Consider the following 24,024-nt stretch of genomic DNA (forward strand, 5'->3'; position numbering starts at 1 on the left):
CTTGTGGTTTTACAATGTGGTTTCGTTCCTTAGACGTATCATTTATGTACATGGGGTATCAAATTGTAAATGTTTGATGGTCAACATTTGCATTCAATAAAATTTCTTCAGGCGTCGTTGGAGCTCCTGAAATAATCATGAAAATTATACGTTTTTCCAAGAATCAATACTTAGATTTTGTTTCATGTAAAGATTGTAAAGAAGTAATTTTTTCTAACCTAAAGAAAACCATTCAGCGCGGTTGCCACCATTAGCATCGGCTCTTGCAGATTGCAAAGCATGCCGAATTGCACAAACTGCAACAAAGGCCATACAAATCGATGGTTCACCAGTGCCTAAATTAATGTATTTAATATATAATAACTATCTTTATTTAATTATTAACTTCCCGTAGGGTGAGTTGTAGTAATCGCAAAAAAATCGAAATCAAAAAATGCATATCTTTACATTTTAAACATTTTGGCATACTTTAGAACTAAGATGTGTGTGTGTATGTATGTTTGGATACAATTTTCGTCCACGATTTTGTAAACACGAATCAGCCGATTTGGATAATTAAAAAACATTTCATTCCTATTGATAAGGAAACGTGCTGATTAGTTTTTGGCAAAGGCAGGTCAAGCCGTTTTCCAAGATACGGGGCAAAATGTGCCGAAAATGGTAATTCAATTTTTGAGATACGAAAGTCTGATTTGAATGATTCAAAAAACATATTTGTATTTAAAAAATGAAGAACTGATATTATTTTTGAAAAAGCAGATCTACCGGTTATGGAGATCCAATATAAAAAGTACGACAATGCTATTTTTGCTTAAAAACGATAATTAGACTTATGCACAACAAATTGTCAAGTATTTTATAGAGATTTTACTAATAGAAACAAATTTTTATTCACATTTCTATGGGTTCTTTATTTGTTCCTCGGTTAGCATGCGACGAGACGCTTCCGCGCTTCGATTTTTCGTCTCTACGCAGCTAATTCAGCTTTAAAATTACTTAAAAAGGTTTAAAATCTTCAAAAAGTTCAAAATTCTCGAAAATCTAATTTTTTCATAGTTTAATATTTTTTTTCAAAAATTTTAATTTTTGGTATGGGAAGTTTCAGCAATTTGTCTAACGCCCTATAGTTTAATTTTGTATAATACCATACTAACTTTATATAATTTTTAAATATAACTTTATATAATTTACGAAATTTTTGGCTGTTATTTGTGACTCTATGAAGCTTAATTAAGTTACTTGGAATTAATACACCATATATTTTTAGTTTTTTAAACAGTTGCTGCTAATTTATATATATTACACTAATATAATGTTAAAACTAATTCATTATATTATTATTATTATTAACTTATACATTACCTTTAGATCTTAAAATCTTAGCATCATTATTCTCACTTTTGATAAATTCTATGCGAAAATCGACCGGAATATCTTTAGCACCAGGTGGTTTATAATTCCAAGTTCTATTCGTTAATAATTCGCCAGTTGTTTTTTCATAAACTATCTTTTCCGAAAGCCAATATCCCAGACCCATCACAAATGCTCCTTCAATCTTAAACAGATAATTTAAATGTCATATATAATTTTAGTGGAGTTTGTAGACATGCACATATCTTCTTCTTCTTATATATAAAAATTAAGCTCTCGATCAAATTTGCTAAAACTCGAAAACGGCTGAACCGATTTGGCCAGTCTGAGTCTTGAGTTTGTAGTTTTATTTGTTAACGTAAACAAAAACGTTATTAAACGGGCCTCAAGTGTTACTATAAAATCGAAATATCAACTTTTTTGAAATGTTAATATGAAAATGTACTTTTCGGCATATTTTTTTCAAACACGGTGCTCTGAAATATCTCATTTATAATTATGTACTAATTGGTATTTATAAAACATTTTCTGGGTTATATTATTTTTTATTTATGTTAGAACCTAAATTTGGTATCGATCAGAGGGACATTTTGTCGAATAACATTTTCCCAGTTATAATTTCCAAGAATTTATTGAAAAATAGATAGTAATATATGAAGGTCCGGGGTTAAAAAGGTCCACCACCGATGTATCAAAAGCCAGTAAAGTTAAGCAGTGTTTAACAACAATATTTGAAAGTAAATAGAAAAAGATGTATAATCAGCTATAACCTTGATACTCATGACTTCGCTATCGGGATATAAACGGTAATTTTTGAAAATCCATAATAAAAGTATTTTCTTCCGTTGGTAGTTTTTTAGCATTAGTTAAAAATGTAATTATTTTGTAAAATACTTTTAAAATTAAAATAAGACATTAAACCTGTTTGCCACCTGGCCGTTCCAAGTTACTTCGCCTATAGGGTAAAAAGGTCTAGATAACAAATTTTTGAAAAACAGCAAAAAAGCACATTTCTACAATGATGAAGTAGCTGACAGTTTTACTGAACGTAGTAATTGTTCGTTTGAAATGTGTCATTTGTTGTGATATAATTGGTTTTGTTTTCATTATATAATTTATATTTGCTCAAAGGGAAATTGGACCTTTGGCCTTGCCCTGCTCTACATATATACTTTTTATTAGATTTACTTTAATTCATCGAATTTTATTAGAAACTTTTCAAAAAGCAGGCCAAAGAAGAAATACTTAATTCATTTTCTATCTCTCCTCGCAGAAATTTGAAAATTTTGTATAAGCTCAGTAGTGTTATTTACAATTATACACCAAATCTAGAATCTGAAAAACTTGAAACGTAATCAATAAGTCGGAAGACCAAAATTGGCTTGGATTGGATTATACCATGTTTTCTATAGAAAGTATATAAAACTTCCAGTTCGATTGTATTGGGGTTTATTGTTTTTATAATACCTCATTGTATATAGCATTCAAACAACACATCCATAAACACTTAAAGTATCAATATTTTTGATTCTCTAGAAATAGTTCAGGATATACCTTACTTAGCAAAACAACGTTAGCCGGGTCAGCTAGTTTGTATATAAAATAGTACAATGAAATATATGATATTTTAAGAGTATTTGATATTTGATGTATTTCCTTATTATAACTATTATAGATATAATTAACAAATTCATGCAAAATGAAAGTTAATATCATTACAATATTTGCTGTAATACTCACAGGTTAGAACATTATATCAAACATCTCAGCGAAAAAATTAAAGTTATGAATGCATTGATGTAAAGCAATATAGTTCTAATAATGTTCTATGAGTAATGTAGTATGACGGTTTTTAGAAATATATTTAAAATCCATACTTTCCATAATTTAAAATTTAAATTGATTGCCACTGAATGAACGCTAAGATGCTAGCCGAAACGTATGGATTTTAAATAAATTTCTAAAAACTTTCATACTATTTTTATTGATGTACGCCCGACTTTTTAACTCAAATTAAATATATATATATATATATATATATATATATATATGTATATACGAGGTGTGTTCAAAAAGTACCCGGAATTACTAATAATTAAATTTCGCGGGTCTGGAGTGTCTGATTGTCAAAATTTTTTTTTATTGTGTTGGTATACATGCCCCTAAAGTATGATGAAATTTTCAGCTATATTCACTGTTTACTTTGTCTGTGGTAGTCGCTAAGGTTCGACGTGTTTTTCTGAGCTCGGCGATTTTTACAATGGAAGAATTGAAAAGTCAAAGAATTTGTATTAAATTTTGCGTAAAAAATGAAATAAAGTGTTGCAAAGTGCAAAAATTCACCAGATATGGCTCCGTGTGACTTTTTCCTATTCCCAAAGTTGAAGAGACCCATGAAAGGACGGCGGTTTTCCTCGATTGAAGAAAATCGCTGAGAGTGCTCAAGGACATATCAAAAAGTGAATATCAAGGGTGCTTCGAAAATTGGAAAAAACGCTGGCATAAGTGTATTATATCTGGGGGGGACTACTTTGAAGGGGACCACATTAATGTAGACGAATAAATAAATATTTTTTTGAAAAAACGAAAATTCCGGGTACTTTTTGAACAGACCTCGTATACGGATATACCTGTCCTATATCCACTTCAGGGCTCAAACTTTCCCCAGTCTCCTGTTGAATATCTACACGTTGCAATAATACGTTGCCTGATAATAGATCAATTTCGACCTCACAAGCCGATAAACCATATATTTCATAAGAAACCTTAGTGGCGTCTGGTTTATGTCTATGAATAATTTAATATAATTATAAAGTAACCTAATAATATAAAAGATATAACAAAATAATTTTCACTACTAACGATCCAATCGCTTGTAAATCGATTTGTTGCAGATAAGCATTTTCCACTAGATCTTCCCATTTTGTATCATCTCCAAGTGAATCTCGTATCGGCTTTAAACGATTAAGTATAGTTTCGCATGCTTTCATTGCCGCCTATTGGAATAACTAGGATATCAAGCAGCAGTAATATTCTTAAAACAGTATATGTATATACATATATAAATTTTTTTCCATAGACACATATTGTATAATTAAAGTTTGCATTTTTGTATTTAATTAAAGTAATTTTCTAATTAAACCTGCAGTGTTTGATGAACGGCAAGATAAACTGTAGGCGAATTAATTGATTAACAAATCTAACAAATATTAGGTGAACAATACCATTCGCCATATAATTATTTAGCATTGATAAATAATAAATTATAACTTTAATTTATTCGAAAATATATTATTAAAACACTTACGAATGCGCAAGATTCGCTCGTAGTATTACCACCTGTGATCATCGAATTTGGGCATTCCATAGTACTCATGGGCTTTATTGAAATCAGGTCGAGTGGCAACTTTAAAGTATAAGCACATACTTGAGCAACCTATGAATGAAATCATGAAGCAAAGAAAATAATTTTGTAATAATAAATAGGTGTTTACTGAATTTTATAAAAATAAAGATATATAATAAATATACAACATTTATTTCAATATTAAATATTAATAAAAACAAAAAATTATAAAATTTTTGTAGAATAAATAATAAAAAGCTAGGGTATTTACTTCTACTACAGTAAAATTGAAGTAGTTATAACCGAGTAAATAAAATGTTCAAAAGATTTTAAAATACGTTATAATTTTTTTGAGTAAGATGTAGCATCAAAGTATGATATGAAAATAAGAATTAACTATAAGGCAAATTGCTCGAACTTTCCGTACCAAATATTACTATTTTTTTAAAAACGATTAATATTTTTGAAAAAATTTTACTTAAAAAAATAGATTTTTGAGAAACTATGAATTTGACAAAAAATTACTTTTGAAAAAAAAATTTTTTTTTGAAAAAAAAATTATGGCATTTTTTTTTACTTTTTTTACTAGATCTCCGAAATGCTAGACCTGCCTTCATGAAAATTTGATCAGTTCTTCATCTTGTTAATACAAGTAAAATGTTTTTTGAATTATTGAAATCGGACGCTCCGTTCCCTTAAAAACTGAGTTACCGTTTTTAACACTTTTTGCCCTATATTTTCGGAACGGCTAGACCTGCCTTCGCCAAAAACTAATCAGCACGTCTCCTTATCAATACGAATGGAATGTTTTTTTAATTATTCAAATCGCTTCATCAGTGTTCCCGAAATCGTCGACAAAAATTTGTATCCGCATACACATACACACACGCACACACACACATACATCCATTTTTTAAGGTATGCCAAAATGTTCAGAAAGCTTTGAAACGTAAAGTTATATGAAAATTTTCATTTTCGATTTTTTTGCAATTACTATAACTTCCCCTACGGTAAGTTAATTATAAAGAAGCGCAAAATTGTGATTACGCCAGGCATTACAGTTTAAATATATATTTTACACAACCGGAGAAAGAATTTCTACCATGAACAACATAGTAGAAAACTTGGTAAAACATGGTAGAAAAACAAAAAAAACTTCGAACATGTTTGTCTCTTGGCTGTCGCTTTTCACCCCGAAAAAAGAACTAGGTGATAAGATTTGGAAAACAGCATAAAAACACATTTTTATAACGAAAAATTAGTGGGGAGTTTGACTTTAACATAGTCTATTATGTTGCTTGTTTGATATGCGTGTCACTTGTATAATGCAGTTTGTTTTTACAATATAATTGCTCAAAATCCAATTGGACTTTTGTGCCCCGCCTTACCCTAACTAAGTGAAATATATGATTTTAATCAAAATTTGTGAAAAAGTGAAACGATAAAAACTATTAGTAACATGACGTATTTCAATATTAAAATTTTACCTTGGTATTAATTCCTTGACCAGTTTCAACACCCGCATGACTGACAGCAACAGATCCATCACGAAAAATGCAAACCATTGCAGAGTGACGACCATAATAATTAATCGGAAAACGCATAGGGATTATTGCAATGCCACGTTTACGCCAACGATTTTTTATATTATATTCATCAATTTCTTTTCTTCTTCTGTCGTACTCTAAAACCATAATACATTTATACAAAGATTGAATATATTGGCAAATTAGTTTGATGGACTACAAATATTAAATCTTAGCAAAACATTCTCGAATATAATAATTTCTTTGGGTAAACTACTGAATATACCGACTACTGTATTGTATTGTATTGCATGCTGAAAATTATTTGTTTTGAATTAACTAATGCCATTGCTGTTGGGATGTAATTCATTAAAACAAGTTTATAACAAGTCAACACTTTTTAAAAAAAAGTATTAAAATATTCCATCATTCCACCTTACCGACTTTTTCCCTAAAAGCTTTAATTCTATCATAAGCCAAATTATTTATAGTAGTCATGTTAGTAATTCTGACATCTAATGGATCTATTCCTGTTACATGAGCTATATGTTCCATTATATTTTCAATAACTGCAACGGCGTCAATAGCTCCTGAATAAAAAGTATTTTCAAATTATGATAAACTAATTATAAAAATATAAAAGAATTATGATTTTTACCGGGTGCCCTTGTCCAGGTACTTGATGGCTTTTCAGTAATCACTGCATATTGCTTAAAAGTAAATGGACTATTGTCGTAACAGTTTTGGAACATTTCATTTACAAATATAAAAGTTGATTCATTTAGTGAGTGCCCAACGTCTTCGTAGAAATCATTTTTAAGAGATTGGATTTGACCGATTTTATTAACTGTCGCCTAGGAAATTTTGGGAACATACAATAAATAACATTTAAAATTAAAAAAATAGATATGTTAATTATGCAAATTATTGATATGCTTATGCATTACATATATTAAGGTGACCATATTTTTTTGCATGAAATCCGGGACGGATTAGAATGTGTGTGAGAGCTGGAGGGGGGAGGGTGAGCTAAAAACTTATATGCACTTTTTTTGGTTAAAATTTTCTAGTTTAAATATATTTAAAAATATATTGGCAATAAAAAACATTTTTAAAAATCCGGGACAATCCGGGACAAAACACCTAAAACCGGGACAAATAATGCTTTTAGAAAAAGCCGGGACGCAAGGCGCAAAATCGGGACTTTCCCGGCCAATCCGGGACTTATGGTCAGCTTACATATATAGAATCTTGTACATTGAACTTGAATAATATATAATTATATTAATAAGTGATAAAAATAATTTAATATATACTAACCTCATAACTATTCAAATAACAATTTCTTTTTCCAATAACCTCCATATTATCCTGCATCCCCATAAATATCTTTACCGGAGAGTTTAACAAATAGGCAGCTAAAGCGCAAGCTGATGCAACAAGATGATTTCTAGATAATCTAGAACCAAAACTGCCACCACATCGCCTTACAATAATATTTATTCTGCCGGAAAGAAATGTGTTTAACTAAATGATTAAATTACATAAATATAATTGTTCGATGTACTTATGTTCTGGTATATTTAAGACTTGCGAAACAACTATTTGGGTGTGATCGGCACTCTGGCTCGATGGGTATAGATCCAGGCCATCTTCAGTTGGAATACAGACAGCAGATTGGGTTTCCAAGGTGTAGTGATATTGCCCGATTGAATATTGAGAACCAGAAATGGAGTAAACTATGTCAGTCCCTAGAGATAATACAATATATATAATTTAGGTTTTACTCATATAGAATAATACATTACAATTCCAACTAATATAAAAATAATGACAACTTACAATATCAAATTACTTATAAATATTTTCAATTTTTTATGGCTTATGATTATGCTCTTTATATTTGTATATTTTAGGCTATAAAATGTTATGAAAATCTTTACACATTGACTTTTATAAATAAAAATAACTATATCAATTACTTTTGTACGCATTTTCATAAATTTGCCTTTTTTAAATCTTAAGGTTCAGTACAGATACTTAGTACCTAAAAAGCGATATATTAATATAAGAAATAATTTCCCCAAATTGTTATATATTACAAAATTCTTTGTTAGATACTTTTATTGGGATTACCATAATTTTTAGTTATGGTTAATAATACTTTGAAAAATGGAATTATACCAGTTATATATTATAACACCTAATGCAAAATTGAATTTACAGTAATAAAAATAATTTAATTGTGTTGTATATAGTTATCTTATTGCTAGTCTTCCCTAAATTGAGTTAGAGTTTAACACAGCTCACGGACCTGCCCTAGCGCAGTACTATTTCCGTTAATATTGTTATATTTATCTCTAGAAAATCATTTTAAAGTCGATATAAACGTAAAAAATTGTGAGCATTATTTTTAACTTCCCGTAGGGTAAAAAAAATCGAAAATAAAAATTTCTATATATATTTACGTTTCTGAACATTTTGGCATACGTTAGAAAAATAGATGTATGTGCGTGTGTGTGTGCGGATACAAATTTTTGTCGCCGATTTTGGAAACATCGATCAACCGATTTGAATAGTTAAAAAAACGTTCGATTCTTATTGATAAGGAAGCGTGGTCATTAGTTTTTGGCAAAGGCAGGTCTAGCCATTCCGAAGATACGTAGCAAAAAGTGCCAAAAACGGTAACTCAGTTTTTAAGAGAACGAAGCGTCCGATTTTAGTAATTTAAGAAACATTTTACTTATATTGACAAGATGAAAAACTGAATGAATTTTTGAAACAACAGGTTTAGCGGTTTTGGAGATCTAGTAAAAAATAAGTAATAAACATGCCATTTGGCGGTCAAAAATGATCAATAGACATATGCACATCAAATTATCAGATATTTTATGGTCATTTTAATAATATGTATTAATTTTGTTTACATTTCTATGGGTTCACTATAATCGTTTGTCCGTAGGACGGGGACGCGGCGCTTACGTGCTTCGATATTTCATCTCTATGCAGCTAAAGCGGTGCGATTGATTTGAAAAAAAAGTTCAAAATTTCCAAAATTTTCAAAATAAAAGAAAACATTTTTTTTCAAAAGTTTTTTTTTCCAAAAAAGTCAATTTTTTCAAAAATGTAAAATTTATCAAAACTCTATTTTTTTAAGTTTAAAAAAAATATATCTTTTTTAAAAAATGTAATTTTTGGTACGGAAAGTTCCAGCAATTTGCCGTAAGGCACGATGCCATGCACCACTAGTAGGTATTCTAGTTTCTTTTTAGTGTAGTTATTTTCTATCAACTATAATTAAAACTTGAAAAGTTAACAGTAATTAAAGCGTTCATGTAATATTTTATCATAAATTAAATATCATAAATTTTTATTCTGACTAATTATGCTTGAATGTGCAAGTAGAAGAAACTATATTTTTGTTTAAAAAAAAACTTTATACTGGAATTGTGCAATACATTCACGACAAGCGATTTCTAATACAACTTTAACTAGCTGTAAGTGGAATTCTGTCTTAAGGCAATTAAGGCATCGTGCCTTAAGGCAAATTGCTGGAACTTCCCGTACCAAAAATTATTATTTTTTTAAAAACGATTGACATTTTTAAAACAAATTTACTTCGAAAAAATAAGATTTTTGAGAAACTATAAATTAAACAAAAAATTACTTTTTTTGAAAAAAAAATTTTTTCAAAAAAAAATCTTATTTTTTTTTTTTTTAATTTTTTTTTGGAACAAATAATGTTTTCTTCTTTATTTTGGCATATTTTGGAAGATCTTTTTTCAAAGCAATCGTACTGCTTTAACTGCATAGAGACAAAATGTCAAAGCGCGTAAGCGGCGCGTCGCCGTCTAACGAATAGATATTGGTACGGAACCCATAGGAATGCAAACAAAATTTATACTTATTGTTAAAATCTCCATAAAATATCTGATGATTTGATGTGCATATGTCTAATGATCATTTTTGATCGCCAAATGGCATTTTTTTTTACTTTTTTCGTTAGATCTCCGAAACCGCTAGACCTGCCATCATGAAAGTTTGATCAATTTTTCATCTTGTCAATACAAGTCAAATGTTTTTTGAATTATTAAAATCGGACGCTCCGTTCTCTTAAAAACTGAGTTACCGTTTTCGGCACTTTTTGCCCCGTATCTTTGGAACGGCTGGACCTGCCTACGCCAAAAACTAATCAGCACGTCTCCTTATCAATACGAATCGAATGTTTTTTGAATTATTCAAATCGGTTGATCCGTGTTCCCGAAATCGTCGACGAAAATTTGTATCCGCACATACATACACACACGTACATACATACATACATACACACACACACACACACATACACACACACACACACTCACACACACATACATCCATTTTTTCTAAGGTATGCCAAAATGTTAAGAAACCTCTGAAACGTAAAGATATATAAAAATTTTCATTTTCGATTTTTTTGCGATTACTATAACTTACCCTACGGGAAGTTAATAACATTAGGATGTTATGCATCTAATTACCTTTCGATGTTGCATCATAACCGCCTATAAAATTAACTCTCGGGGAATTTTTTTCTCGTTCCAAAACATCTCTTGCATCAACATAGAAAGGTTTGTTATCATTCGAATATTGTATATGTACCAGTTGAGCTGCTCGTTCGGCAAGAGTTTGATTTTCTGCAACTAAAATCCCAACTGGCTGACCATAGTATTTCACCAAGCCACTACAGAATAATTCTTCGTCTTCCAAAGTTAACAACATTTTCATTGACACAAAGCTGTTTTTACCAGGAATGTCTTTTGCGGAGTAGAAAGCTCTTACACCATCTATATGCTGAGAAATATTAATATAGTAATATTTACATATATAACATATAATTATAATAAGTTGAAATACAACTACAATAAATAAAATTGCACTTGAAAGTCCTACTTGTATATTTTTTTGTTTGCAATGTGCGTTGAAATTACACATTGGCATTAATGTTCAATGAACTTGAAATCAGCATTGAGCTGGTGAGGTAATTTGAGATTTGAAAGGAAGATCTTACAGTAATTTATTTTTTTTCCTTTTTTTGTTATTATCTATCAACTTGTTTTCAAATTTGCATTATAATGTAATATCATTTTTAATACCAACGCGTCCTTGGGATCAATATTAATAATGTTTGCCAGAGGTTTCTTGGCTAAAACAAAACTTGCATAAAGTTCTTTCGGTTTAAGTGATATATATGGTATATATTCTGCTTCACCAGCACACTGTAAATAGAATATTTTAAAACTCTATTCCATAAACAAAAAAAAAAATTCTATTTAAATTAAAAACCTGATACAAAGATTCTATTTTCGGAATAGGTTGTTGCAGTGGCCATAAATCTTTATTTGTCTCATATTTTTGTTGACCGCTGGATAATCCTCTTTTTAATATTTCAGATCCCGTTATGTTTTGGGCAGATATCAATTTTTTAGGACAGGTGTTCAAAATAAACTGAAATAGTAAATTTTTCTTATTGCTAATAAATTAAATTATTTATACTATGCGAAAGATACTTTTATTGTTAATATAGCAAAAACGTAATGCAAATTTATTGGTGAAAAATATTATTATTTTTAACAAATACTTTGTTCGTTATTACAAAATAAAGCTCTTATATTTCTCAGAGACTTTTTTGTTATATGCTGCTATAATATCATAAATAATTACAAAATATCAACAATGGATCTCAAAAAATGTTCGTATGAACTATCCTATGTTTAAGGATTACAAACTTTGTTTTCAACTACTTACTTTATAAAACAAACAAACAGCTAATAATCTTCTATACTCAGGACAAGCATCAGGTAACTTCCAATCAGGCTGTATTTCTGAATACAAAATCTTCAATACTTTTCTCAAACTGGCATTATCAAATATATTGATATTTCTAAGAGCGCCTTCAGTTTTAGTTGCATGAATAAACTGTGGAAATATCATGGTTATAATTATAAAAACCTATTAAACATTGTATTAAATAATCTTAAACTTACTGATGGATTAATTCCGCCATAAACTAAAGTAGCTCTTTCCACATTTCCCGTCTCATTATTGAATCGTAATCGGAATCCAGCATTAACATATGCATGTGCATTTTGGGCACGTGGCATAATCTATAAATAAATCAACAATAATCTAATTAAATCTAAATTATATAACTAATATGCACTACATACTTTATATGACTTGAAGGCAAAATTTCCAGAAATCTGTGGCAGAGAAACACTAACGATAATTTTATTTCTCATATCAGTCACCAGAAACTCCGAAAGAGTTACTCGAGTTTCAATATTGTTTGTTCCAACTGTAAAAAATCATATTTATATTATACATGCTATAGTGTATTTTTCATTTTTATTTTTTTCATTAATCCTTACCTAATTTTAAGAAAGCACCGACTGTTTCGAAGAGAAGGAAGATATCAGATTGAAATTCTCTATGGTTATGTTTTATTATTAAATTGCCGGCGATGGTTCCTACCTAATAGTAAATTGAATAATTGTAATTTACAGTGCATGGTTAAAATCATATTAATTAAAAATGAGAACGTATTGAAAATATTTATAAATATAACGAAAAAAATAAGAAATCATGGAACTAATAAATAATGTGGACATCAAAACGCAATGATACTTGATTTTGACTTTGTAAGACATATGCATAATTTAAAAATAAATCATTTTTATTTATGCTCGAAATTAATCAATTATGCTTGTGAATGAAAAATCATTATTTGAGATTTATAATGCATTTAAGTTTAATTTTATACTCAAAAAATCATGTATTTTTCATGCAATCAAAGCTTTGGGGGAGTCCATTAATCACGTGATCAATTTTTCAAAGATTTTTGGTCCCCCCTCCCCTTGGTGATAAATGATGATATTTAAAATTAACCCTCTTCCCCCACCAAACATTACGTGTCTTCTAGTTACTAGAAAAAAAAGTGTTTTTTTTATTTTTTTCGAAAATATATGGATTTAAAAAAAATCAGGTAAAAAATAATTACACATGATATCTTACTATGCCCCTTCTTCCCCCATGTGATATTTTTATTGTTTGTCAAACCCTTCCCCTTCCCCTAAAAACCTCACGTGATTAATGGACGCACCTTTGAAAGAAAAACGTAGCTGTGATAAAATATGCAGATGTGAAAAGCTTATTTATTATTGGAAAGAATGTGCAATTAGATATAGAATAAAAATTCTTAGGCCCTAATTCATTTAACTTCTACATAACTCACGTTTCTTACTGGTACATTAGCTATCAGGTCTATATGATCAGCGATAATGTCTACATATTCATAACCTTCCACGCCAGATACTTCTTTTAAAAACTTCATAGTTTCAGTTAAAGTTACATTACCACCCAAAACGATATATTCATCAACCGAACATTTCCTTAATTCGGTAACATCGTTCACATCAATATAAACCTGAGGTCTAACTTTTGGTCTAAAAGCACCTTGAGCAGTATTTCCAGCAACCAGCATTAAAGGGGCACCTTGGTGTCGTTGCATAATATTCAGAATACTTTTAACTGAAAACACTTTATACCAAACTACATCATCAATTTCGGTTCTCAAATGGTTTTGACCGTTTTTATAAGAATACATGTCTTGGCGAATTGAAGACAATTTTGGGCAATTATTTTCAATGTCCAAATCTTCTATATCCTGCAAAATAATTTAAAAAAAAAAATAATCGTTTGGATTTTTCATTAATTGGAATTTATTTATGCCCAAACAAATGTGATCATCAGTGTAAATAAAATGACGTTAATATTTTTTCGATATCTTTTATATTTCCGACAAAAAGTGAGTTTAAAAAAGGGGCCACTTTCACATGTTTTCAATGATATCTCTACCAAATGGAGAGCTAGGGTGTTGAAAATTGGTATATCGTATATTCAGAAAAAGACCTATAAAATGGCATCAAAATCATTTAAATACCAGGGTGGGGCCGATTCTGTATGGAAACTCACTCATAGTATGGAACCCAAACCCTTTGAACAAAACATTTTTTGTAAATTGGATATTTTTGTTACTGATTCTATACTCTAGTGATTATTTTCTTTAATCAGTATGGAACTATTATTAACTTCTTAATAATATGTTAGTAATTAATTATATATCAAAACATAATAATATCGATAATGTAGTAAATATTGACTTACTGGTATTTTATCTAATACTGCCCATTCTGCATCACTTGCCAATGATTTAAATGCATCCAAAATTGGACGATATCCTGTACAACGACAAATATTGCCGCCAAAGGAATTTTCGATCTCATTCATAGTAAGATTTGTATCTTCTTCTATCAAACTACGATTAATATTTAAATAAAAAAATCTAATTGTTCGAAAATTATTTGTAAATTATGTGTATATGTTATTACCTATGCATGTTCATGATCATTCCTGGACTGCAATAGCCACATTGGGTACCGTAAAAGTTTGCTAAAGTGGACTGAAGAGTATGATAACCAGATTTTTGATTTCCCAATCCAGAAACCGTGGTGATCTCCCAATTGTGGCAAGAATGAACCAATACTAAGCACTAAAATTTCATAAAAATTGTAATTTATAATAAATTGTATAAAACAAATAAAACGATACTATATAAAAGTATTTACGAGTATTTATCCAGCATTAGATTTTTTTTATTGAAAAAACGCAATATTTTCAAAATTAAATTATATTTCATATGTATAAAAATATTTATACCATTATGAAATTGCATACAAAACTTTTATAAATTTGAATTTATGAATTTGAAAATACATCGGTGGGTAAAATAAAAATATCTGAAACAAAGCATAAATATTTCGTTTTAAGTTGAGTAATTTACTAAATATATTATTAGTCCATGAATAGTGCATTTTTGCTTTACATTGAATGCAATTGCTAAATTATATGATTTATATTTTAAAATGCTTTTTAAAACATTATCTTTATGTGGTAAAGCTACCATTATTGGCTTCATCCAAATTATTAGAAAGTGAACAAAAGGCAGAGATTTGCCCAAAAAAATAAAAATACTAAATAAAAACTGGTTTTCAAAACTTGCACGTCTTTTGAGCAAAATTGCAATGAATTTTACGAAATTGATGTGTTATGAATGATTACAAGGACATCCTTAAAAGGCAGAGCATATAAAATATCCCGTGCCAGGGTTTACAATAAATAAACAGATAAATGGAAATGCAAGAACAAAAACAAATTTTATCAAAAGCTTGTGAAAAATATACCTCTAATAACTTTCATTTCTCGAATCTATTATTAACTTCTCGTAGGGTAAGTTACAGCAACGGACCGAAAATTGAAAAATGATTAGTTCTTGGCAAAGGCAGGTTCAGCGGCTTCGGAGATGAGGAGCAAAAAGTGCTAAAAACGTCAGTTTTTAAGAGAACTGATCAACCGATTTGTATGATCCAAAATAATTCGATTCGTATTGATGGGAAGAAGTGGTAAATAGATTTTGGCAAAGTTACACCTGTTTTTTAGATACAAAGATAAATGTGCAAAAAATGTCAGTTTTTGAGAGACTTATATATAATACAATTACTTGAATATTTAATTATTGTACGGGAAGATTCAGCAATTTGCCTTAAGGCAAGATGCCACACAACATTAGTTTATCATATATTTTTGTACAGACGTGCAGGTTTTGTCCATAAATGTTAAAACATTACTTACCGAGTTTACAGCCATGGTGACAATTTCGTTACTAACTGGATGTTTCCGTTTGACAGAAACAATACAAGCTCCACATCCACCTTCGCGGCACATGGTTTTAGTATCTTTGAGATGAACATGATTGACCAGAAATGTGTTGAGACTTGTATCGAGGGCTATACTTGGACAAACTTGACAAAACAGTAATTGATTAAATGATATTCATCAGAATCAGAATTAAAATCAATTATTTGCATTACCTTCATATAGTTTTCCATTTATCGTCAGTTTTGCGATAAATGTATTCTTATTTTTGTTTTTATTCCTAAATTCAAATATTCATATCAATGATTTTATAGTACATGATTATATATATGCTTGCATTTACATTTGTTTGCTGAATATGGAAATAATATTGACATGCCAATAAAATCATAAAACACTCAGTGACGTCAAATGTAAATCAAGTTATGAAAATTATCTTGTAAATGTCTGTATTGTAATGAAATGGCATAATTGTTTTTGAAAAAATTAAATAAATTTCCTAGTTTTGTAACATACTACAAATTCAGATGTAATACAATTTGTTTGAGTTAGTAATATATTAGTATTTATAATTTCATGATTAACATAATAAGAGCGCAAAGTAATTGAAAATCGACTTTTAATATTTCTACTGGTTTTAATATTGTAACTTGAAGTCTGAGTTCTATTTGTCTCATAACTATAAACAATTGGAAGTGTGATCAATTTTATAGTAACATTTTTAAAGCAAAATTTGAAACTTAATTTTGGATTTTTTTAGGTATAGTGCGCACTCCAACCAGAGTTTCTTATGGAAATAACATGGGTAAAATTTCATTTGTTTTTTAGAATTTTATAACTTTGTATTTGCATATCTTGATCATGAATAAAAAATTTACAACAAAAATTTGATATTCTTTATAAGATATGTATTCACTTAGGAAGAAGAACCAAAAAACTTTGGTTGGAGTGCGGACTATCTTGAAATTAATATTAAGAGCTAAAACTTTCAGAAATTTTCTTTTATCAATTTACAATCATTCGAGCCCCTGGAGGCAAGGAAATGTAAAAAAATCCATATTAAGGACCACACTAATATATATATATATATATATATATATATATATATATATAATAAGTAAATAAAAAACTGTATTACCCATTATTTCATTTTTTTAACGAAGTTAGATTAATCCTTTTATTCTAACTTATAATATTTTAAAAATAGAATCTACTTTTAATATATATGTATATATATATATATATATATATATACGTGTGTGTATTTATATGTCCTTGTATATAAATTTAGTGAAAAAACTTAAAATAAGAAAACATTAAATATTACTTACATAATTCAACGATTAACAATATTATATAGTTAAAATAATATATATAGTCATGCAATTATTTCTTCAAAATTTTCGTCTGTTTTGTCTTAAATATTTTTTTTAACTATGTTGAAAAATTAGATTTTGCGTTGACATGCAGTAGTAATTATCGATAATGTAAAATAAATGGTTATGTAAATTTTAAATAGACACAAATCAGTACCTACTTATGTACTGCATTTATATTCATAAATTTTTTGTGCCTTATTATTATAGCACATTTTCTATCTCAATATTTTGAATACAAATATTTTCATTATGTTTAGATTGTGAATTTCTGATAATCAATATTTGCATGAAGTAATATATCTTCTGGAGTAGTCGGAGCACCTGCGATAAAATTGATAAGAATTGATTAATAACTCACAAAAAGAAAAACAAAAAATACAAGGTAATTTGGTATGCACAAACCTAATGGAAACCATTTGTCAGTTTTTCCTCCATTCGCATCAATTCTGGCTGATTGCAAGGCGTGCCTTATGGCGCACACTGCTACGAAACCCATTGTGGCTGGTGGTTCTCCAGTAGCTGGTGAAAATGAGGATTAATTAATTAGAATTCTAAGATTAATAATATAGTGTTGAATTAAAAATTTGCAAATCTTTGCTCAAATTAGAATAAATCAAAATTATCGTTTCCAAGTCGAGCAAAGGCTTACTGTGTGCTATTAGTTTATATTTTAGCCCTTTATCGGCTCGCGTAACTTTCAAGTCACATTCTAAATTATTCGGAATTTTGACAAATATTTATGACATTTTCTGTAAGATGACAAATAAATCTTATTTTTATAACGTTCTCAAGACCACCATTATAAATATATAGAACCTGTGGTAGGTTCTTCAACCTAAAATAACATTTTCATACACACACCAGAGTGCGTACATTATATGCCGTTGTGACTTGAAAGTCACATAATTTATTAATACCAAAAACGTGTAAACAGAATTTTTAACTTCCCGTAGGATAAGTTATAGTAATCGCAAAAAATCGAAAATGAATATTTTTATATATCTTTAATTTTTTTTAATTTAATTTGAAAATTTGCTTTATTTGACTGGAAAAAAAAGGAAAATTTTCAAATTAATTTAAAAAAAAATTAAAGATATATAAAAATATTCATTTTCGATTTTTTTGCGATATCTTTACGTTTCAGAGGTTTCTGAACATTTTGGCATATCTTAGAAAAAATAGATGCATGTGTGTGTGTGTATATGTGTGTGTGTGTGTGTGTGTTCGGCAACAAATTTTCGTCGACGATTTCGGGAACACGGTTCAACCGATTTCAATTATTCAAAAATCATTCGATTGGTGTTGATAAGAAAACGTGATGATTAGTTTTTGGCATAGGCAGGTCTAGCCGTTTCGAAGATACGGAGCAAAAAGTGCTACAAACGGTAACTCAGTTTTTACGAGGACAGGGCGTCCGATTTTAATAATTCAAAAAACATTTTACTTGTATTGACAACATGAAAAGCTGATTAAATTTTCATGAAGGCAGGTCTAGCGGTTTCAGAGGTTTATTAGGAGAAGAAGAGAAAAAAGTAAAACAAATACTAATTGGCGGTCAAAAATGATCTTTAGACATATGCACATCAAATTATCAGATATTTTATAGAGATTTTAACAATAAGTATAAATTTTCTTTACATTCCTATGAGTTTCTTACCAAAGTCATAGATAGATAGATAACCACCCGGCGCTTACGATATTTCGATATTTTGTCTCTATGCAGTTAAAGCAGTACGATTGCTTTAAAAAAAAGTTTAGAATTTCTAAAATATTTCAAAATAAAGATAACATTTTTTTCAAAAAGTCTGTTTTTTCTAAAAGAGTAAGTTTTTGTCAAAAATTTATAGTTTCTCAAAAATCTAATTTTTTTCCAAGTAAATTTTTTTCAAAAATGTTAATCTTTTTAAAAAAAATAATTTTTGGTACGGGAAGTTACAGCAATTTGCCCGACTAGTTTGCTTTCTATTTGATATATAGGCTATAAATAGTGATTTTGTGTTTCCCTAGTTTTTTAGGTAAAACAAAAACTCAGTCTAAAGAAGGTTAATATAATATGGTTTTTACCTTTAGATCTTAATACACCTTTTGGATTTTTTTTATTAATCGTAAATTCTACACGAAAATCCACTGGTATATCCTTAGCTCCAGGTGGTTTATAATTCCATGTTCTGTTAGTTTTCAGTTCTCCGGTCGTTTTATCGTAAATTAATTTTTCGGTCAACCAGTGTCCTAAAGCCATCACAAAGGCTCCCTCCACCTTATGAATAATGAATATTTAAACTTATTGTATAATTTACCTTCTAAATGAGCAAAATTGTTCTTATAATAAGTCTACTACAAAATTTGTTATTCCGTGCTTGTTAAGAAATATACATAATTCAGTCTGTTCCAATCGATTATAATTGGCAAAAAAGTATAATAAAATTGGTAAAACTATTTATAAAATGTATCATTGTACAAATTCAAGAATTAACTTTCAAAGGTTAGTTATTAATTATTTTAAATATTTATATAGTTATTATCATTTGTTTGGTAATTAATAGAACCCAAACCAATTACCTGCCCAATGTCGATTTCAGGACTTATACTTTCTCCGGTTTCTTCTCTTATATCAACTCTTTGCAATAATACATTGCCAGTAAGTAAATCTACCTCAACCTCACAAGCCGACAATCCGCCTACATCATAGGATTTATTTACCACATCTGGCTTATGCCTGTAAAGAATTATGTGATCAATAATAATAATATAATATAATATAATAATATATAATATTTACAATGAGTTTTTAAATTAATGCAATCGTCAAATAAATATGAGTTATACTTACGAATACACAGCTTGCAACTCTACCATCTCCTTATGAGCTTCGTCAATTAAATCAGTCCACTTTGGATTTCCACCTAACTTTTCTTTGATTGGTTTCAGCCGTTCTAGTAATATCTTACAAGCTTCAATGGTAGCCTTCGTAACATTTACAAATAATTAAATTTTTAATAATTAGTGTATACATATTAATAAATTAAAGTATTATTAATTATTACCAGACAACAAGATTCGCTAGTAACCGATCCTCCTGTAATCATTGAATTTGGTGACTCCATATTACTGTTTGGTTTTATAGAAACTAAATCTAACTCTACGCCTAATGTATAAGCACAAACTTGGGCTACCTAAACAAAACAAAGTTTATATTTTAAAGTTTATATTTAATTGTTTATATTTTTTAGATAATTTATTACTTTAGTGTTGATGCCTTGTCCACATTCGATACCAGAGTGACTAACAGCAACTGTTCCATCTCCATGAAAAATGCAAACCATAGCTTGCAATCTTCCATAGTAGATTATTGGAAAATACATTGGAACTATAGCTATTCCTCGTTTGCGCCATCGATTTTTAGCATTAAATTCGTTAATCTCGTGTCTGCGTCTATCATAATCTTAAAATGCACAATTCACAATCAAAATAATAGAACAGTTATGAAAACAAACTAATGTCAATGTTCAAACCTGTTTTCTTTCTGAAATCATCTATGATATCATATACTAAGTTATCTGTCTTCTTCTCATATTTTCAATTCGAATATCAAGAGGATCTCTTCCTGTTACATGTGCTATATGTTCCATAATATTTTCTATCATTGCTACACCTTCAGTAGCCCCTGAAATTTAATTCACGATATTCAAGCATGTATATATTCAAGCACTGTTAAACTTTAAATTAAGTCAAAGTTAAATTATTTATTTAGTTATATATATGAATACCAGGAGCTCGCATCCACGTTGTTGACGGTTTTTCTGTTAAAACTGCATATCCTTCCAAGTTAAATCTGACGTTGTCGTAACAGTTTTGAAACATTTCAGTTGCAAACAAAACTACACTTTCATTCCATGAACATCCTAAGTCTTCGTAAATACTGGCGGATAAATATTGAATAACTCCTTGGTTGTTCACAGCAACCTTCAATTAAAAATAAAACAAATATTCAATAGTCAAAACTAACAAAGAAGCTTACCATATATGCCAATCATTTATAATTTATAGGCAGACAATTATAATTTTATAGACTGGATTAAAAAGTATATATACTCTTCTTTTATCTATAATACAACCAATACAATCAGAATATGCATCAATATAGTTTTTTTTGAAATGAGGTAACCATCGAATGATAATAAACAGTTACCCCTAAATTATTCAACTACTATTTCTACTGATTTTTTAGTTTTAGTTCTATTAAATATAATGTACGCAGGCGCTTTTAATAGTTTTATTGTATTAAAATCAGTATCATAAATCATCAATGATTTATATTAAAACAAATTAGTTATATGTACCTTGGATGAAATATTTCAATTTAGAATGATTTTTGAATAATGTCAATAAGTTATTTTAAATTTTCAAGATGATAATCTATTAACTAGTTGATAACTAAGAAACATGAACATTTTATCTACCTGATAATCAAGGGATGTGCAATTTCTTTTTCCTATAGCATACATATTATCTTCGATGCTCAACACCATTCTCACCGGAGTGTTTAAAAGAAATGCAGCGACAGCGCAAGCTGCTGAAACTTGATTATTTCTTGAAATTTTACTACCAAAAGCCCCACCAGCACGCCTTGTTTTAACATTGATTCTAAAATTGCATTTTTATTATTTAGAACCTTGAATTAATTTAGTAATTTTAACTTTACACTCACTTATGCTCCTTCATTTTTATTACTTGGGATATCGCTATCTGAATATTATCAGGTCCCTGACTTGAGGGATAGACATCCATGCCATCTTCAGTTGGAACACAAATAACCGTTTGGGTCTCCATCGTAAAATGATATTGACCATTCATATCCATAGAACCAGAAAATTCATGTGCTACATCAGATCCTAAAAGTGGAAATAATCATAATTAAGAATAGCTATCTAAATATTATTTTAAGTATATAAAATTTTTGTTAAGCAAAACTAACACTACTTGAGCTATGTTCAAGAGAAAAATAATATCGCGTTTTTGTTTTGTTAGGTTGTACGAGTCGAGAATAAGATCTGGAACCTTGATGTTATGCCAATGTTGTTACCACTTGAGCAAACCCATAATCTGTGATTATAAATGAGAATGAAATGTAATGAGTACTGTTATACATATAATGTACGATACTATCTTATGCTATGATCAAAATATTCAGAACAATTTTATTTCAAAAACTCCTAAAAGGAGACTCCTTATCCAACGATAGTGACACTAACACCAAAAAATCATTTAAGCTTCCAAATTTCGTTCAAGTAAAATACAAATACTCGTATGAAATCACATTGCTATCAGATAGTTTTTCGCCTACTTGTTTTGCAAAAACTATTTCTAACTTTACAACTTCCTATTTCAAATTAGACTAACGCCTATAACTAACTATAGTGTTATTGGTATTTAAAACTTTAAACTCTTAATCCTTTCTACTCGGATGTCTCGAGTGGCAAAATACGTATTAATTCTGCAATTCGCTAGTGGATAGGGTTAAAATAATATTTTGTTATTTTTCTGTTTTAGAATTACCTTTATCTTTCGCTTCATGACTATCTTCTAACTTTACTCTAGATGGTGTGTTATCATGGGCCAGAACATCCCTGACATCATAATAAGCCTTTTTTCCATTGGTGGTAGGAGAATATTCTATATGAACCAGCTTGGCAGCATGTTCGGCCAGCGCCAGAGATTCAGCCACAATGACACCTACTGGTTGGCCGTAAAATTTTACAACGCTTTCGCAGAACACTTCTTCGGGATCATTCATTAGAAGCATTTTTGGCGACGCAAAGCTGTTTTCACCAGGTATGTCTTTGGCCGAATAGAATGCTTTTACACCGGGTAGAATCTAATAGTTTAAAAAAATACATTTATAAATATGGTTTAGTAAGATAGCTTGAAAAACGACTTTTATAGAAACATTTTCATATACTTTGTTGAAAATAACTTTTTTTTTTCAAATATAATTTTTTTATATAAATTTCATTTGTATCAAATCTATAGAAAATGTAAATAAAAATAGTACTCATTTTTAAAACCTTTGTAAAATATCTGATAATTAGATGAGCATATGTCTAATATCACAAATACTATTTTTTTTATTTTTGCCTTTCCAAAAATTTAATCAATTTTTCATTCTGTCAATATAAATAAAAGATATTTTTTGCACTTTTTGCCCCGTATATTGGAAACGATTGGACCGCCTTTGCCCGAAATTAATTAGCACGTATGCCCAACAATACTAATCGTTAATCATTCAAATTGGTTAATCCCTGTTCCCGAAATCGTCGGTGAAAATTTGTATCCGCACACATACATTCATTTTCTCTAAAGTATGCCAAAATGTTCATAAAATCAAAGATATGCAAAAAAAAAAAATATTTTAGATTTTTTTACGATTAATATATCTTACCATACGAGAAGTTAAGGAAGTGGTTAATTTTTTTCAATGGTTAAAATACAAATAAATTTATAATCAGAAGCTATATATTTAAATATTTGTAGATATTTTATATTAAAATAAACGGTTATAATCTCGCACAACTAAATACGTGAAGTTAAACCATTTCTAGGATTTTAAATTCTTTTTAAATTAAGTTAAGTTAAGATTGGATCAAAATGA

At 29.1% G+C, this 24,024-nt stretch overlaps 2 protein-coding genes across 2 annotated transcripts in view; both read right to left on the bottom strand.

The window, feature by feature from the left end:
- Window positions 1–58: 58 nt before the first annotated feature.
- Window positions 59–17,138, bottom strand: LOC113371182 (indole-3-acetaldehyde oxidase-like). Its single transcript, XM_026611825.1, has 23 exons — window positions 17,135–17,138; window positions 15,973–16,142; window positions 14,673–14,833; window positions 14,449–14,599; window positions 13,517–13,948; window positions 12,654–12,756; window positions 12,453–12,580; window positions 12,270–12,389; window positions 12,031–12,201; window positions 11,569–11,730; window positions 11,379–11,501; window positions 10,764–11,076; window positions 7,811–7,994; window positions 7,564–7,747; window positions 6,902–7,097; window positions 6,684–6,833; window positions 6,205–6,401; window positions 4,679–4,807; window positions 4,234–4,367; window positions 4,002–4,158; window positions 1,363–1,555; window positions 219–335; window positions 59–126 (listed from the first exon to the last, which is right to left on the bottom strand). The coding sequence occupies exons 1-23, from the start codon at window positions 17,136–17,138 to the stop codon at window positions 59–61; spliced, it is 3,747 nt and encodes a 1,248-aa protein (XP_026467610.1).
- Window positions 17,139–17,628: 490 nt separating this feature from the next.
- The window catches only part of LOC113371183 (xanthine dehydrogenase-like), a 13,662-nt gene continuing 7,266 nt past the window's right edge, over window positions 17,629–24,024 (bottom strand). The window contains 13 exon segments of the mRNA XM_026611826.1: window positions 17,629–17,696; window positions 17,778–17,894; window positions 19,440–19,632; window positions 19,935–20,091; window positions 20,206–20,339; window positions 20,420–20,548; window positions 20,618–20,817; window positions 20,888–20,939; window positions 20,942–21,039; window positions 21,143–21,338; window positions 21,836–22,019; window positions 22,084–22,267; window positions 22,932–23,250. Of these exon segments, the coding sequence (XP_026467611.1) occupies window positions 17,629–17,696; window positions 17,778–17,894; window positions 19,440–19,632; window positions 19,935–20,091; window positions 20,206–20,339; window positions 20,420–20,548; window positions 20,618–20,817; window positions 20,888–20,939; window positions 20,942–21,039; window positions 21,143–21,338; window positions 21,836–22,019; window positions 22,084–22,267; window positions 22,932–23,250 (2,031 nt within the window).

Source organism: Ctenocephalides felis, unplaced genomic scaffold (assembly GCF_003426905.1).
Source record: "Ctenocephalides felis isolate EL2017-DRISC unplaced genomic scaffold, ASM342690v1 CF-g0.4_SCAFFOLD_01492, whole genome shotgun sequence".
In the NCBI taxonomy this organism is placed as follows: domain Eukaryota; kingdom Metazoa; phylum Arthropoda; class Insecta; order Siphonaptera; family Pulicidae; genus Ctenocephalides; species Ctenocephalides felis.

Coding starts and splice junctions, on each gene's coding strand:
- LOC113371182 (XM_026611825.1), bottom strand. Junction 12,757..13,516: donor CTAATGTACCAGTAAGAAAC/GTGAGTTATGTA, acceptor ATTTACTATTAG/GTAGGAACCATCGCCGGCAA. Junction 11,731..12,030: donor CTGTTTGTTTGTTTTATAAA/GTAAGTAGTTGA, acceptor TTACTATTTCAG/TTTATTTTGAACACCTGTCC.